The sequence below is a fragment of the Acipenser ruthenus genome, chromosome 5 (assembly GCF_902713425.1).
Source record: "Acipenser ruthenus chromosome 5, fAciRut3.2 maternal haplotype, whole genome shotgun sequence".
Classification (NCBI taxonomy): domain Eukaryota; kingdom Metazoa; phylum Chordata; class Actinopteri; order Acipenseriformes; family Acipenseridae; genus Acipenser; species Acipenser ruthenus.
In genome coordinates this window covers 69,005,014-69,023,606 of record NC_081193.1, presented here as the reverse complement: position 1 = coordinate 69,023,606, position 18,593 = coordinate 69,005,014, and the positions used below count along the sequence as shown (strand labels likewise).

At 35.1% G+C, this 18,593-nt stretch overlaps 1 protein-coding gene across 2 annotated transcripts in view; it reads left to right on the top strand.

Annotated features, from left to right (window-relative positions):
• Nucleotides 1-18,593, top strand: part of kif16ba (kinesin family member 16Ba) — a 140,238-nt gene that overhangs the window by 53,309 nt on the left and 68,336 nt on the right. For both annotated transcript variants that reach the window (XM_034005346.3, XM_034005345.3), the window contains exons 13-17: nt 6,027-6,146; nt 6,273-6,324; nt 8,275-8,412; nt 12,435-12,517; nt 14,181-14,269. In XM_034005346.3, the coding sequence (XP_033861237.3) occupies nt 6,027-6,146; nt 6,273-6,324; nt 8,275-8,412; nt 12,435-12,517; nt 14,181-14,269 (482 nt within the window). The remainder of the gene's footprint in view (nt 1-6,026; nt 6,147-6,272; nt 6,325-8,274; nt 8,413-12,434; nt 12,518-14,180; nt 14,270-18,593) is intronic.

The window sequence follows — 18,593 nt, the reverse complement described above, 5'->3', positions numbered from 1 at the left end:
ATTACACTACATAGTCCTATTTTCTAACTAAATTGCTAAAATAATCTATATGACTGTAATGTGTGGTTTGGTAGCTTATTGAAGGATGTTTATGACTCTGTTACGTCTTGTATTTGTATGTGTTTGCTGCCTTGTCTTGTATTCCATAAGCCATTGACTGTTTGTTTTTTTTTTTTTTCCCTATTTAGTTAGGTAATCTTCTCCTTAATGTATATACCAGGCAATTCTGATTATTAGTGTTACATTAATTCTATATTCAATAGCCCACTAGCTGACTATTTATTAACTAGCAGTGCAGTTATCTGACATTTATATAATTATATATTATTTAAATAATATTAGGACATGTTAAAGAACTGCTGAAAGGTTGGGTGAGAATGTAACAGTTGTAACTTTTGAATAACTCATAATATCAAGCTACTAATTTTTGATGATCAAACAAACTATGTGTTAGGATAGATCCATTATCCCCCAAACTTGGACAGTACAATGTATTGGGGCTTTTTGTAATAATCTGGCTGTTTGACAGACTAGTGAAAGGGAGTTACAGTAGTCCAACTGAAGACATAGCCTAATAAATTAAGAACCATAGTTTCTGCAGAACCAATGCTGAATGCACTGTCTCATGCTAATACAACTCCATAGCCAAAAATCTCAAAGTAATTGTATTCATTTGTGGTGCTCATTTGCTTTACAAACCCTCAAAAATCACTTGACCCTTTTATTGTGCTATTGCCATGTGCTATGATTTGACCCAATTGAAGTAATATAATATGTACAGAGGGTGGGGGTTTTATCCTGGAGGCCTGGAGGTGTTCTCTATACATATATATGTAAGTTACACTTGTTATACATGTCTAGAGAATTACCATATTCATAAAAAAAAAAAAAAAAATCATTGAGGTTCTATAACTAATGCTGTAAGATTATGGTCCATAGTATGGACAATGTATTGGTAACTAATGGAAGTTTTCTTCCCACGGTTTAAAAGTAACAAAAAATAACCTGTATTACTACTGGATGCATTGTGCTGACAAAAATTGGGATAGAAACCAAAAAGAGTTTAAAAAGCTTTCTAAAGATGAATTTAGGAATAGCTACTGACCAGCCGCACTTGAATTTCTCTCAACCCTGTTTCGTCACACAAAGCCATCCCAAAGATGACTAGGTTGTAATCCTGTTTTATAAATGCCACCAAATACATGTTTATTTAGTAGCTGTTCTATTTTTTCATGTGACTTTTTCCCTTGGACAATGATTTAACTGTGACTTTTAGCTTTATAGTGTGACAGTTGTAATACCAGGGTGTAATAGACTACAATCTGAATGTCAAAGCTGTAGGGCAACATTAATCATAAATACATTTGTGTGGAATACAAAGTGTGGGAGCTTTAATAATATTCAGAATCTGGCAATATGTTATTTGTGTAATAACAACTAACAACATGCATTTCCCCAATAACATTTTTAATACATGAATGCTTTTGTTTCAAAACCTCTTGTAAAATAATTTAAAATATTTTTTTTTGTGCAAAAATAACCATCAAAAACAAGCATGCTTTTATAATTAATTCAATTTGGTTGTGATGATTTGGCATCATGGCAAGTTGAAAGCCCTGCCGGTGCACGTGTGTGTGTGTGGGGGGGGAATATTCGGTAGCAGGGAGGGGGTTAAATTCCACCCTGCAAAAACACATGGGGATGTGGCTGGAGCCGTCAATTCAATGCATAATTAAATGATTAATTAAGGCTCCAGCCACAGGTGTATAAATAGGGTGAATACGGGTGTTAGACAAGTAGTCTGGTGGTGAAGGCACTGTGCGTGGTTTGATTAGTTTAGTTTTGTGTTGTGAAAATTTATTGTAAATAAATGTGCGTGAGCACTTAACTACAGCGTTTCTGGTCTCCGAGTCTTCTTGCTGACACACCCCGTCATATATGGTGTTTTAGAAGTGGGATAGCTGCCCTGGAGACTCGGAGACCGAACTGTAGGTTTATTTGAGAAGAGGAAAAAAAAAAGCAACGAAATGTACTGCAAAGAAACCATGTAGCAGTGCCCGTTGGAGGCAGAAGGGGCTCCTTTGTGTCAAATTCCTCCCTGCAAAAGCACATGGGGATGTGGCTGGAGCCGTCAATTGAATAAATAATTAAATGATCAATTAAGGCTACAGGAGTATAAATAGGGTGGTCACGGGTGTTAGACAGGTAGTGTGGTGTGAAAATGTATTGTAAATAAATGCGCATGAGCTCTTAACTACAGTGTTTCTGGTCTCTAAGTCTCCTTGCCGACGCACCAAAATGTGTTGACGCGCTTTATTTTCACTTTCTATGGTTATTCAGTCAAATTTCCAGACATACAAGCACACACCCAAAACAATCCACTACATTAGCAAAAAAAGCATATATACATCATTTTTGATTGAATACACCCCTCTATCAACTAACTATGTGGTTACGAATCCCCACTCAGTCTCATTTTTCTTTTGCTGATTTTCTCAATGTTCCCTGCTAAAAGCTAAAATACTTTTTCTCATCTATAGGGGTATAATTTTTTTAAGCTTTGCAGACATCAGTCTCGTACAGAATCACTTTTTCTTCACGTGATTATTATTTATGAGGATTACAACTCCATAACGGTTGGCTGATCTGAGAAATGATTCAGAAAGACAATCTGTCATTTTTAACAATTCTGATTAGTTCTATTTTCAGGAAAGCATCAATACAGTGATTTCCTTTATTTTGTTAAGCCTTAGTGTTAGGTTAGGTGGAGACTGTAGGAATGAAAGACTAAATTCAACAGAACCTGTGCAGTTACAGATTTGAAACCGTAATGTCTGCAAGCTTCAGATGGATACAGTGGAACTACAAGACCTGTTTTTTAACCTGACAAGATCTCGCCGCAATTAATTAATCTAAAAAAACCCAATGTGTTGTAGCACTTCTGTTGCAATTAGAATATAAAGCGTGTTGATTCTATTGGCTTTTGGATGCATATATCCTGGGATGCCTGCTTTGAAAAACAAAATCATAATTTGGTCAAAACAGGGTTGTCGTCTATTTTATATTTTTTTATATCTCTGGGCTGCAACCACTGTGGTAGCCACCAACACTTTAGCTTTAGTTAACTCAGAGTCAACATTGCCAGCCTAATCCAACATGTCAAATGGAAAGCCAGGATCACTAAAAATTGGGTTTGTGGGATTGTCAAGATTGATAATAACCTATTTGTTCTAGTGCTGTCTTTTCTAATATACTGACTGTGTCTAAATAGTAAGATTCTGCAGTAGTTCTTTCATTTTAGACCAGCCAATAGTACTTAACATATTACAATTATTTTAATAAAAATAAAACCTGCTATTTACAATTTACTATTTGGGGATCTAATTTGCTGATTTATAGTATGACTTTTGGACATAAAAAATACATAAATAAATAAATAAATAAATAAACTGTACTAAAAATGATTTAAAAAGAAACCTGTGGGACATATTCCCTGAATATGATAATACATGAACGTGTATTAAATGTAACTGGATTCATTTATGAAACTGTGCCTTGAGAAACAGGGCAAACTGCTTTGTCTTGAAGGGAGCCTTTGGCTTGCACACATACTGAACTATGTGACCTACTGATTAGATGACTGGTGCCTGAACTTGATTAGGCTGAGCGGACAGTTGAATTATGTACAGATAATTCACACGTGCAACAACAATCATTTTGACACAAGGAAGACATAAAATAGTGATGTCCCAGTGGAAAAGGACATTAAAACATCAAAGGACCGTGAGTTTAAAAAAAGGCAAGATACACAAATGATCTCATGAAAGTGGCTATTTATTTAGCAGAGTGAAAAAGACTATAAATATCCAAGCAAAACTAAACATTTTGCCCTCCACATCGAATGCTAAACAAGGTGCTGTCACTCTGCTAAGCAAAGCTGCAACTCCGGGACTCTGCCTAAAAACGGAACCAAGACGGGACTCTGCCTGAAAATGGACCCAAGAAGAAGCAGCAAGCTGCAAGCGAGTTAATACCACAAGCAATGAGACTGAAGCCCGGCTGGAGGATGGCCGTAAAACTTACAGCGATTTATCAGACAAACCAGTCTGGGTCTATTGTACACCTAAAACCACAGTATCCAAAAGAAACTGTGCCCTGCTACCTGTGTAGCTAAACGATTCAGCGAAGAGGACAGAGCGGACGGGCGCTGTTGTGGATCCTATACCGAGGACTGAAGACTTTGTTGCAGCTGTTTGTTGATTCTATCAAGAATTGAAAGCTTTGTTGCCAAGTTTGATCCAACGTCGGATTGAAGATTTTGTTGTGAGAGGAGAGCTTTTTGTACTTGACACTTCAACAGATTGAGTTTCCAAAACAGTGGACCAAAAGTCTAAGCTTCAAGGAACTGTTGAGTATACTTTGTTGCATTTTCCTTTCATGGAACTAAATTAATTAATTGTAACACATTCAAATATAATTGAACTGTTAATTATTTAGTTTGCACACTTTGTGTGTGAAATAACTTTTAGTGAAACTTGATGAAGTAACTATAAGTAATCTACCTCATATTGTTGTATGAAGAATTTCTTTAAAAATAAACATGCCATATACTTAATCTATATACCATTAATAAGCTTAATGTGATATATTCTAAGATTGTCTGCATCATTTCAGTTAGGCTGGGTGTGTGCTTGTATGTGTGTGTGCGTGTGAGCAAGGTACTAGCTACGTCGCAGCCTCCTTGCTGTTGAAGCTGCTGTTTGTGTGTGAGGAGACAGGTGGTGTCATATTTCAATTGCCTGCTAGCCAGCATGAGTGTAGTGAGAGCTTTTTGAATTGTGTTTGCGCTTGGAGACTAAGAGATTTACTTTCTTACTTTTCTGATTTCTGTTTATTGTTTGTGTACTTAATAAAATACTAATATTGATTAAACATTCCTTGAGTCTGCACGTGTATGTGTGTTCATAGTAAATCCGTGATCCTTGTAACACGTCAATTAAATATTATTAATAAGAGAACTAATCAACCCAGATAAACATTAAATGATCAATTGAATTGTTCCTACAAACCTATTAAGGTGTGATTTGTTTTTAGATAAAAGAAAATCAATTTCAGATTGAATTAAGAAATTGTTCATCTTGTCCTAGATTGTAACACACTGCAGACTGCGGCACAAGACTGTCTCAAGTGCAGAGTAAGGCACTCATAGGCCAAATAATTATTATTATTTGTTTATTTAGCAGACGCCTTTATCCAAGGCGACTTACAGAGACTAGGGTGTGTGAACTATGCATCAGCTGCAGAGTCACTTACAACTACGTCTCACCCAAAAGACAGAGCACAAGGAGGTTAAGTGACTTGCTCAGGGTCACACAATGTGTCAGTGGCTGAGGTGGGATTTGAACCGGGGACCGCCTGGTTACAAGCCCATTTCTTTAACCACTGGACCACACAGCCTCCAAATAAAATGTAACACCTACACATTGATAATAGTTCAGTTTGCAAGTACCAGTGGTAATCATCTGGATAAACTTGTTTGCTCTATACTGGACAGCAGCACTAATGTATCTAAATTGAGTGTGTTCTTTTAGGACTGGATACAAGTTGACCATATTAGTACAGCCAGTTGTAATACACCAATTGAGTAAATATGAACTTGAAAATGCAGGGCTATACACTATACTTGAATCAGATATTTTAAGGAACCCTACTTCCTCAGAAACCTGATGAAATGTTTTAAGATTTGATCTTTAGCTTCTAGTGCAGATTCCTAGTTGCTTGGAATTGCAGTCGAATAACATTATTATAGGAGACACAGTCATTGGAAATAAGAGCTGCTGAAAGATTGTTCATGAAAACTGCACAAGTATATAAAAAAAAAAACTGGCATTTCAAGGTAATAGTTACAAAATTGATTTAAGTGTTTAGTCCTGTGAAGTATTAACACACTTGTAGACAGTGGGTGTAAAAGAATATAAATTAATGTAAATTCTTTCTTTCTGCTCTGTATTTATTTTTTGCTGCAGGAGGAAACCCTTGCACTCAGAAAAGAAGGGATCGGTGTGGTTTTAGACTCTGAGCTGCCTCACTTAATTGGTATTGATGATGATCTGCTTAGTACTGGTATCATCCTGTATCATTTAAAAGCAAGTATTTTCTAAAACGAAAACAAATACGGTAGTATATTTCAAAATGTTGTTTCAAATAATGAAAGCAGTACAGTATCTATTCTTTCTTTAATTAAATGAACCATCCTTAACCATTTATTTTAGGACGGGAAGACTGTTGTTGGTCGTGACGATGCTGCAGCTGAACAGGACATTGGTGAGTTTGTTTCGTCAAACTTCTATACTGAAATCTGTCTTTAGACGGGTATTTGATGTTTCAAAGTGCTTGACTAAAGCACATGACAATGTAATGGATGTTTCTTTACGTCAGCGACTTCAAAATGGGTATTGGGTTTTAATCACAAGACAATCCATTGCTGCTGTCTTAACCTTTTAATGTCAGGTCTAAAATATATATATAATTGAAAATATGTCTCATATCATTTACAGTAGAAGCGTCTTAAATTAATTCTGAGAGGTTAGCAGTGCTACAACTGGAGTAGGCAGCTGTTGACATCTTTCTAATAAAATCAAGTTCCATACTGAACCTAAATGATTCAAAACGTGTTTCACCCAGTCAAAAGATAAGGAACCAATGCTCCCATGTTCTGTTTAAGCAAATGTTATCCTCATTATTCCAAAAATCTTCTGCTGACATGGAGCTGTTGTTCAGTTCAAGTGCCTTGTACACAACAGCGAACATGGTTTGTTAACTGTTTGTAAAACATCTAAATAAATCAAAGTACCGGTATCTTATTTTTTATTAGGATTTGAGTGCAGGTTTGTGTAAATTTCAGTACTTAAACTAACGTTAGGTCCTAAAATATATTGGCCAAAAAAAAAAAATTTTTTAGATGTTATTGTGGTTACTGTATTGCCGCTGAAAGCAAACACTTAATTTTTTTTTTTTGTATTTATTTTTTTTAAACCTTTATTTGCTACGCTAAATTTAAATATATAGATTGAACGTATAGGACAGCGAGGGAGCTGACTTAGTGTACATTGCCAGGTAACATTCAGAGGGTGTGTGTCTAAGAATGGAGATTTTCTTTCATCAAGCAGAAAAAAGGTAAAATACACAAATACTGTATTTATGTATTTTTGGGCGGATTGACTTGGAACAGTGATTAAACATAGTTTGAAATTTAACATTTAAGGTCCTTTACCAGAGATTAAGGCCCTCATATTGACCAATCAGGTTAAAGGAAATCTCTGATTCATTTTATGTACAGTAAATCCAAAGAGCCCACTTCTATCCCCCTCACTATAGTACCTTATTGTACAGGGCACTCGTAAAATCTTGTGGACATTTCTGGTTCCAATAAAATCTCCACAGAACATGTTGCACAAATGATTCATGCATGAAATACCCACCCACATAATTTAAATGCACATAACACTGCTTGTCACAATATGGTTTCATGTGTTTTTAAAAAAATCGTTAAATCTGGATAGAGCCAAACATGTTTAGCAAGATGCCTTTTGATGATGGATGAAAAAAGCTGGTTCTAAGCTCAATGTAGTAGAGACATGAAACAGTCTCTGTGCTGTCAAAAAGCTCAGAAAGAGAGTCCTTGAATGCAGAACTCACTAGTTCAAGATCTTTCAACAGTCAAATACCGTAAAAACTGGTGTATAAGTCGCATTGGTGTATAAGTCGCCCCCACCCCTTTTGAGACAACAATTTCTGGAAAAAGCCTGTAGGTCACACCGGTGTATAAGTCTATTAGCTAATGGTTGAGAGATGTTCTGCAGAAATAGATTTTATTTCTGATGCAGTGTGATAATGCATGATCACATTCTTTCCATGGCTACCACTGTGTATATTTGATCAATTTTTTTTAAACAATATTCTTTCCCCCAATAACTGGGTAGGAATATTCTACCCCTGTACATAATTACTAATTAGCTGAAAGTGATATGAGCTGGGATTTAAACTATTGTCCGCGTAGACCCCATTGCTTTGTAGCATACAATTTTGCACCGTGTTATATCTTGAGATGATCTCATGAGAGTTGTGATTTCATGAGAGTTTTAGAATATACCTTGTTTTTAAATTGTGTTTTTTTTTCAGCAACATATTTGTCCATCTTACTGTCATTGTTGCATGCAGTTTTAGCTTCTTTCTCTTTACTATATTACAATGTATTTTCTCTGGTTCTTTCAGTTCTCCATGGTCTTGATTTGGAGAGTGAACACTGCCTGTTTGAAAACCTGAATGGTACAGTGACTCTAATACCACTGAACGGGGCTCAGTGCTCAGTCAATGGAGTACAAATAAAGGAACCGACCCAGCTTAACCAAGGTAATTAACAGGGGAACAAGTTACCAATGTGAAGTCTTTTTGTCCTCGGCGTAACACTGATACCTAGGGTTAACGTTCTGTAAAGTTATTTAGTGCTCAAGAGTTTTTTATTTATTTATTTATATTTTATTTTTTATATATAAATAGGACAGGCCTTATAAACATTGGCTAAGCCTATTGAATAACAACAAAGAGCTGTTATCAATATGGTGGTTATCTCGATAAAGGGTTAAAGACTAATAGCGTACAGTTGGTATTCCTGCCCTCATGAAAACAAGTTATTCTGAATGCTTATTCCTACAAGTGAAGTATTTGGAAAATCCTTTGTATATCATTCTATAAGTTTAATCTCATTTATTTCTTCTTGGGTAACCTTAGTGCCATTATTCTCAGAAGAGGGTAACATCTATAGTCAAGCTTATGGTAGCAAAAAGGTTTGCTCAAATACAAATGGTTTAGATTATGACAAAATGTATGGGAATCATAAACTCAGCTTAAACAAATATATATCTTAGATTATAAAAAAACACTTTGATACATATATCTAGGAAATCGGTGACCTCTCTTTCATAAACTAAACTAACATATTTTCCTCGGCAAGCCAATATATGGCATTAATTAGGGGGTTTGGTTGATCGGTGGGGGGAGGGTGGTGGTCACTTTTTTAGATTTTTTTAATTTTATTTCTTTTTTGTTTTTGCTGTTTTTTAATTTACTGGCTCCCTAGCACATGTATATATCTCAAGGCTGAAGTGCCTGTTTTAAGTGTCACACTCAGTAGAACCATTGTGAATTCTATTACCAAACATTTGTATGTGCAGAAGGTACTGACAGATACCCCAGGCTGTGATTAAATTGGCAGATGGAGTTGGTAGCACTCCTGAGGTTTAAGTGGGAACTAGCACTGAAACTTTTGAGTCTCAGAAATGGTATTGTGTCTGGTAGCAATGGAATCCATTCTTTCCAGTCCCAACAAGATGAAAAAAAAGCTACAAATCAAGACAGCGCACCTGCTTTCATTATAACAATTTCACTTTATCCAATATCCCCCTAGAAAGTCCTGCCATTTTCTTTGTACAAATGATAGTGATTGTTTGTTTATTTTTTGGCAGCAAAAAGTCATCAGAAAGCTATCTTTACTGCTGCCTGCATTGCGGTCGTCAGAAATCATTTTGGTGATCATGAAAGTTGCTGGATTGGCAGTGTTGGAGACTGCAGTACCTTCTGTTAATCTACAGAGACAAGCAGTGACATTGAGCTTCTGTTGCAGGCATTCCTCAGGCCTTGCAATGGATGGACAATCCTTTCTTTTTGCAGTTCTATTTCAATCTCACACATTCATTTTGGCCAGTCATTTTAAAACTCTTCATTGCTAATTGTGCTAAATTGTCTAGTTTTATGTTGAATACAACCATCCACTGTGGGCTTAGTTGAGAGCAACAACATTTTGTTTTCCTTACATTTTTTTATTGTTTCTGATAGCAGAAGTGCTCCACTTTGTTCCCACAATCCTCTTGTGTTTCCAGCATCTTACATTTTTCATCATCCTTTTCATAATTGTAAGCCAACCATTGCATCCACATTTAAAATAACAACTCTTTAAATGCACTGTCAAGACATGTAAAATGTGTTAATAAAATACAGGTATGATACATTTATTTGCAACTTGTTTATGACAATCCTTTCTTGTGTAACATACAGCTGTACCTCTGGGATGGTAAAGCAGGGCAAATTTAGTTATAGCTTTCTTGAAGTTTAATAAAAATAATAAATTGAGTTATCCAATGTGAAACATTGTGTAGGTGTAGTTTATTTTCCATCACCCTCCCTACACATGTTCTCATTGTTTACTTCAGCTTTTTATTTCTAACTAAAAAGGGGCTCTCAAGAGTGCTTGGGAGAATTTAATATGTTGGGGGTGACATACGGGAGAGGGCTATTCTACAGTCTATATTGAAGAACATGTAGTGTAGGAAAACTAAGGTTACAAGTGAAAATGGCTTTCAAGTAATTATTGTCCAGAGACCACTAACTAATTAAAACCTGGGATTTATTATTATTATTATTATTATTATTATTATTATTATTATTATTATTACACTATGTAACACCATTTTTGTTGCTGGGTAGTAAGTGTTATTTCCTAATTGCTTATGCCTCAAAAGTATAGAAAATGGCTATTATTCCCCACAAACTTTGCTTTTGTGACCAGACAGTGATATTTTGAAATTTACCTATTTCCAATGAGAAAACGGGCGAATTTGTGTCTTTTCGTTCACATGAAGTCAGAAAAAAACAACATATGAATCCAAATTAACATGTATTTATACTAAAGTAATACAAAAATGACTACAAAAGATTTAGAAGTGAGTAGTTTTTCGAGATTTACGATTATACTGTAAATCATTTTCACGAATCAGCCCCCAAATGTAGTCTCCCATCATGTTCTCGTTATACTGTCCTTGGTAGCGGCATTCAAAGTCCAGTATATCCTGGCGGAAGCGCTCGCCTTGCTCCTCCGAGTACGCTCCCATGTTCTCCTTGAATTTATCAAGATGAGCATCAAGGATATGGACTTTGAGGGACATCCTACAGCCCACTGTGCCGTAGTTCTTCACCAGAGTCTCAACCAGCTCCACATAGTTTTCGGCCTTGTGATTGCCCAGGAAGCCCCGAACCACTGCGACAAAGCTGTTCCAAGCCGCTTTCTCCTTACTAGTGAGCTTCTTGGGGAATTCATTGCACTCCAGGGTCTTCTTTATCTGTGGTCCGACGAAGACACCGGCTTTGACCTTTGCCTCAGACAGCTTAGGGAAGAAGTCTTGAAGGTACTTGAAGGCTGCCGACTCCTTATCTAGAGCTCTGACAAATTGTTTCATAAGGCCCAATTTGATGTGCAGTGGTGGCATCAGCACCTTCCGGGGGTCCACCAGTGGCTCCCACTTGACGTTGTTCCTCCCCACAGAGAACTCGGTCCGCTGTGGCCAGTCCCGCCTGTGGTAGTGCGCCTTAGTGTCCCTGCTGTCCCAAAGGCAAAGATAGCAGGGAAACTTGGTAAAACCGCCTTGGAGACCCATCAGGAATGCCACCATTGCAGCCTCTTGATGCCATCTCAGAAAAATGCAGATATGTATCCACTTAGGCAGCTGGAACTAAACTGAACTGGTGGGCTTAAGGCCCCTGCATTTATACTACTATTTATATTACTGGAAAGTTCTAGAAAGTTCTAGAAGTTACTCCAAGTTTACTCAGCACTGAATCTATCTGGAATGTTCTGGAAAATAGGTAAATTTCAAAATATCACTGTCCTGGTCACAAAAGCAAAGTTTGTGGGGAATAATAGCCATTTTCTATACTTTTGAGGCATAAGCAATTAGGAAATAACACTTACTACCCAGGAACCAAAAAAAAAAATAAAATTGTTACACGGTGTTATTATTGTTGTTGTTGTTGTTGTTATTATTATTATTATTATTATTATTATTATTATTATTATTATTATTAATGTGTTTATTTACTTATTTATTGGGAGACGACCTTGTCCAGGGCGACTTACAATTATATACTTACAAGGACTCAGTCCATTCAGTGATTGAAAACCAGCAACTAGTGCCATGTTTTGAAATGTCCTTATCTCATTCAAACACTTTCCAATAATAGCTTGTTTTCATTGATAGCTGGTTATACACAAGATAACGTTATGCTTATTAATGTTACCTGCAAGCCCTATGGTAGCAAATATCTTACAAATATACACAAAAGAAAAAAGGTATGTTTTTGTTAAAACCTACTTGCTATTTTTTATAACTTGTTTTCAGAAGGGCATATACACCTTTTCAAATAAAACCATAAGGTTACACAATTAAGACTTTTGTTATTTATTCAGATAAATATATTGCATTACAGGACAATAAGTTCTGTCACACAGTGCTTTTGTAATTCATTAGACTATGAATGCAAGCACCAAGGACATAGACTTTCATTTTTGTAACTTGTATATTACCTATTTTGTGTTCTGCAAGGTGCTGTCATACTGCTTGGAAGAACAAACATGTTTCGGTTTAACCACCCCAAAGAAGCTGCAAAACTCAGGGAGAAAAGGAAGGTAATTACTTTTATCTGCTGTCAGATGGCAAGTGAAAGAAAATGTCACTAAGGCAAGGGGGTGGTTGAAGTATATTAAGCGTGAGCTTTACTTTTGTACGGGCATTAAAGTTCAAATACAGCATATAACCGTAGAGAAAAACAGATTTAAAGACACACATTGTGAATCCATCTCACAATTTTAGCAGTAGGTTTGGAATATTTGGAGTATATTTTCTAGTTCATATTTTTTCTTCTCATTCAAACATGGACAAATAGCCAAAAGCTTAATTTTGTTCCTTCTCCTTTTCATGTTTCATGAATTGTCTACCAGATGTTGTATAGTTTGGTAGTAATAAAATGCATGCAGATAATACAATCTTGTTTTATTACAGCTGTCATGATGCTAATATCACAGGAGTGTGTGCTTTTAATATGTATCTAATATGTTGGGTGGAAGGAAAAAGGAAGTAAATGACGTTGAAATTTTGTTCAAAATGTGACTTGGTTTTTGAAATTGTTAATAAGCCAATTTTGTGACCACCATGTTTCCCTTTTTTAAGGCACTATTCACAGCAGGACGCATTACAAAATACCACTGCCAAAATGCCAAAATGGTGGATACTTAGTCATTTATTATTTTAAACACAAATGTGATTAACTGTTGCCATGTCACAGGCAAATAATAAGGATTAAACCAAGATTCAGAGGGGCCATACGTTTTAAGTGGTTCATTAGTGAACAGAGTTAAGTTCAAATTCTCACATTCCCGAAGGAGGAAATCAAAGAGTGGGTAGGCAAGTTGCCATGTTTTTTAAATCAGCAGTCATAAACAGCGCCAAGTTAATTAACCCTTGCCTAGTTTTTAGACATTGCCAAATTCATCAACAGATTTACAACAATCCACATTTGAAAAAATAATCTTAATTTGGTTTTAGATGTACTTTTGGGTACATCTTGGGAAAACCCTGCTTAGTGATTATTTAAGAGAATTACCATATTAACTGTTCCTTACTTGTTTCAACTACTGTTACAATTACAGTTTCAGAACACTTGGGAGTCTACTGAATATGACCAGCACTTTTACATGAATGTAACTTTTGCATCACATAGAGATAGACATTTGAGAATTCTCATTGTGCATAAAGGACTGAGCAGCTACAGTGTAAAATTAGTGTTTGATTATTATTATTATTATTATTATTATTTATTTATTTATTATTATTTATTTCTTAGCAGACGCCATTATCCAGGGCGACTTACCATCGTAAGCAAATACATTTCAAGTATCACAGTACAAGTAATAATACAATTAAGAGCAAGGCTTCAGCTTATTCATTCAGCATCATAACATTCTATTACAAATCATGGTTAATTAACCATGTTTTTATTGCATCATTGTTTTGTCCATGTCTTGTTCTCTACTAGTACCAACAGTCATCACTCTGCATTGGCTAGATAAAAGCCACATTATGTATGGATACCAGAAGCAACATTCACTACTGTTTATTGTACTAGTTTAAGGTTGATGATTGTCATTGAATTGTGTGTTTTAGTTTATGTTAAGAACAGTAACTTGCTGGATGTGCCTCATTCTTTCCTATCAATGGTAATAAATACAAATTTGTAACCCAATACTTTTTTTGTCAGTACTTCTAAGTGTTCTCTGTTTTATTTTTATTCAGAGCGGACTGCTTTCTTCCTTTAGCCTGTCTATGACAGACCTTTCAAAATCGTGTGAAAATCTCTCGACTGTCATGCTTTACAATCCGGGGTAAGTAAAGTTAATGTAACAGGCCGCTTGTGACAGATAACCTGTATGTTCTTTTTTTCTCAATGTCAGAACTGTTCTTTTTCAATAAGGAATTTATATAAGACACTATCCAGTCAGGCTTATAGGCTCTTGACATTCTTCAAATACTAGAAAGGGTAAACCATTATGATTTTACAGAGCTTATGTAATGATACCAGAACATTTATAAGACATTTATAATCTGTTTTAATAGTGAGAGGCAAGTTAACACAGTTTTTTCTGGTCTTCCACAACATTTTTTTGTCTGGTTCAAGCTTGCAACTTCCAAGTTACATACATTTAAACCATAGACCTTTTAGCTTCATCAAACCTTAGAAAAGAAACAGGAAGCCCTGGAGACAAAGACCTTGTATTGAGTTTGAGATTGATATTTTAGAAACTTGTGCAGATTCATGCAAAGTGGTAAATCTGTGCAAAGCAAAACGCGTTATGATACGTATTTCTAATGTCTATCTAAATTCAAGTGGACTTTTTGTTGTATAACATATACAGAAATACAAAAAAAGTAGAAATTAAATTATATCCTTACTAAATCAAATTACAAATTTGACACCCCTAGTTTAGTGTTATGTAGATATAATCAACACACTGAAACTGTAATTATTTTATTTTGGTGGGAGAAATCTTGTCATTAGGAGTCTTATAAAATTGTCACTCTCAAGTTACCGTTTGATCTTTTAAGTGTTCTTTACAAATCCACCCATAACTTCAAAAACAGTCAAGCTTAGATTATAGGTAGCATAAGAAATAGAAAGTCAAGTAGAAAGATGTTTAGGATAGTGCCTTCATCAGTGTAATACTCTGAATCCCCCAATACTGTATTTGATCTGTCAAGTATAGTGGCCTCTTGAAATGCTATTATTATTATTATTATTATTATTATTATTATTATTATTATTATTATTATTATATATTTTTAAATACCCATATATTCTATCCTCCCAGACTACAGGGTAATATTGGGAACGCCTTAAGTCTCATAGTGTGCCCATGCCAAAAGGGTTTGAATATATTGTTAAAAATAAAGTAGTAGTGTCACAAAAAAGTGTGATTGCTTCAAAAACAAAACTACTTCCATGGGATGATGCAGCAAATCAAGTTAAACTGAGACAGGCAACGCCAGAATTGAGACTGCAATTATGTCACTTTAAAATGTATAAAACACACATTACTTACAAAATAATGTGGTACATACAAGTAACTTTTTATATATATAACTGAAAATATGTTTCAAGTATATGCTTGAGTATATGAATAAATATAATTTATTGTTGATTATTAGTGCAAGAAAGGATTTGCCTCTATTAAGGTAATTGATAGGATATTAAGCATTTCACCTGGGACATGGACAACAAACGGTCCTCTAAATCTGAAAGGATAAAATGATTTCAATCTTGCCAATGTTTGCTGCATTTTTTAGCACTGTGGGCATTTATATGTGCATGCACTGGGACAATTTCAAGATTTCAATCACATTCTGGCTCATGCTTACTCCACAGTTATCTACCTAATTGCTTTTGTCTCCCCTTTTTAAAGTAGTTTTTGCTTTGTTGACAAATCACAATCAGCTTTTTTATTATTATTATTATTATTGTTATTGTTTTTAAAGCTATCAAACAGTAATACTGGCACTAATGAAACATTTATGGCACTTTTATTTTAAATCAAGAATTTAAGTTTAGAAATCTCCATTCTTCTGTCCATAAATGTATACAAAGAAAGTAGTATTGCCAGTAATATGCTGAACCATGCTTAACCTTTTTGTATTAAAATTATATCATAGTTATTTGTTTATTTTTGCTGGCTGAACTTCAGAAAATCTGCTTGAATTGAAAGCCAGAGTGATTTCTTAGTGTCATAAAAACAAACCACAACTGGCTTGTAACAGAACTTCATTGCACATTCTAAGGTCATGGAATGTGTTTGGTCATATGTAACCGTTCGTATTCCGAACACAATGGCTATATATGTGAATTATATAAATAAGGACTGGGTTTTATGGGTAGAAGCAGTAAACTGTTTCCCATGAGTTATGTGTATTACTAGATTGATACAGTGATGGGAGCTGAAAGCTAATTCTATGATTAAAGGTAATGCTTGTAACCTGTGTGTTAGCCTACATATTTCTATGTGGAATACGTTTAATTGTTGACATTTGTCAAGTAGACAACATCATTTCAACTACTGTGGGTTATAGTAAAGCCTGCATTAACAGTCTCCTGAACTCTCCTATTGACCAGTAAATCCCAATCATTTTCTGGTGATCTTTTAATTCAGGATTTAGCATGTAGCATTCAAAATTAATATACTGCATGTAAATAGGTTTTATTTTTAAAAAGCAACATGACAATAAAAAAGCTACAAAACAAAATGATAGTTTGAGAACCTTATTAAAGTTAATTCATAAGAAAGAGGTGCTGTGTACAATTATACCAGCTTTCTGTTGGCAGATTCCCTGTAGGGAGTTCTACAAATCAGTTTTAGAGCCCCATGTTATACTATTTTGGCACATCCTTAATTTCCCAATATAGTGAGGTATTACCTCCAAAGCTAGAGATTTATTCCCCAGAGGTAGTTATTTCAACCCCCACATAATTTCTGTGAATGTTTTACAGTTATTGTATATGTTAAACGTAAGGTGCTAGTTGTTTAAAGTTTAATTAAAAGATGAGCATATGTTTTACCTTTACACCTGTCAGGGTATGTTTATTCTTTGAGGGTCACAATGTACTCTGGTCCCAATAGATTCACACTCAGTTGAAATTTAGATCAAAAACTCATTCTTGCATATTTCTGCTAAAAGAGAAACAAATGGACAGCAAGCAGATGAAAAGCCACAGTTTTTTTTTTTTTTTTTTTATCAATCCCAGAAGTCGTGACTCTGAAAGCTGAATATATACAGTATTTTATTCCTTAAATTGACATTGTAAGCCTTCTCTTACTATTATTTGAATTGCAATGCATGACAACTCGGATTGAAAGAAATTGGTGGTATCATAAAGTTCGTACTAACCTTATACAAAATTTGATTTCTATTAGTGTTTGAATTACAAACAACTTGAAAGGGCTGAGGATTTAAACAATGGTACTGCGGTTGATTATGGAGAATAGAGTGTAGTGAGTAACACAGTGTAACTTGGCTCATTAATATGCAAATCATGCTTATTCACCATTTTTCCAGCATAATCATGTGATGCAGCCTAACAAATCAAGCTTTGTAATTTAAGCTGAAAGTCAGGGTGACATTCTTGCATACGAGAAAACATAAAAGTAGCAAAACTAGAATATCATGGACCAAATTATTTTAGAGATTCAGCAACATGCTCAACCTCTTACTAAACTGACAAAAGTAATAAAGTGCAGCAGAAACCACAAGACTTGTGTCCCTAAACAAGTTTGTAATATAGAGTGAAACCTTAGACCTGGAAAAAAAGGCTGCTGATGTAGTCATTTATCTTTGCTGTTCTTAAGCTACCTTTTCTACCTTTTCAAGTGCTTTAAATTTGCCACTGTTCTTTGTCCCTGACTTTTTTTCTGTGTCAACCAATCCATAACTGCTGGCTTTTTTCTTTCTTTTTTTTTTTTTTAATCAGGACTCTATAGATCTTGCTAAGGTTAGATGAGTGTTTGGGGTCTGTGTAATGCAGCTAGATAAACCCTGACCCCCAGATCAAATCTTGAGTCACCATTCAGCTTGACTTCAGACTTCAGTCTGACTGGACAGATTTATGAGGTCACCATATGTATTTTATGGGGACAGATGATCATATAAATTATCTTTTGTGGGCGCCAAAAAAAGGTCACGTTTGAACTTGAGCCATTGATCAAGAGTCCAGCTTTTATTATTTGCTTTTGTGATGCATGGGCAATGCCTATAAATACATCACTGGAAATGCACTGTAGTACTGTACTCAGCAGAAAATGGTAACACCCCTTGCACTGCATTTATTTTCTCAATTCTTAGAGCAGTACTGTAGCTTCACTAGTTATGTTACTGATCTGGTTGACTTCACACTATTAGTAAGCTGGATGGATGATTATTTTTTTTTTTAAATGTATTTTTGTGGTTTTGTTTTGTACTCAATCACATTAGTCTGAGGAAACTATCTGGGTTTCGAGATTCTACAGCTTAAAGGGCATGTAGTATAATGGCACGTATACTTAGAAACTGATTGGTTGGGAGATGTATAATTTAAGATATTATTTAATTCAAGCAAAAGCAAGCTGTCTTTTTATTACATTTTTTTTTTTTAAGTTAGTACCTTTTTTTTTCAAGTTTGCATAA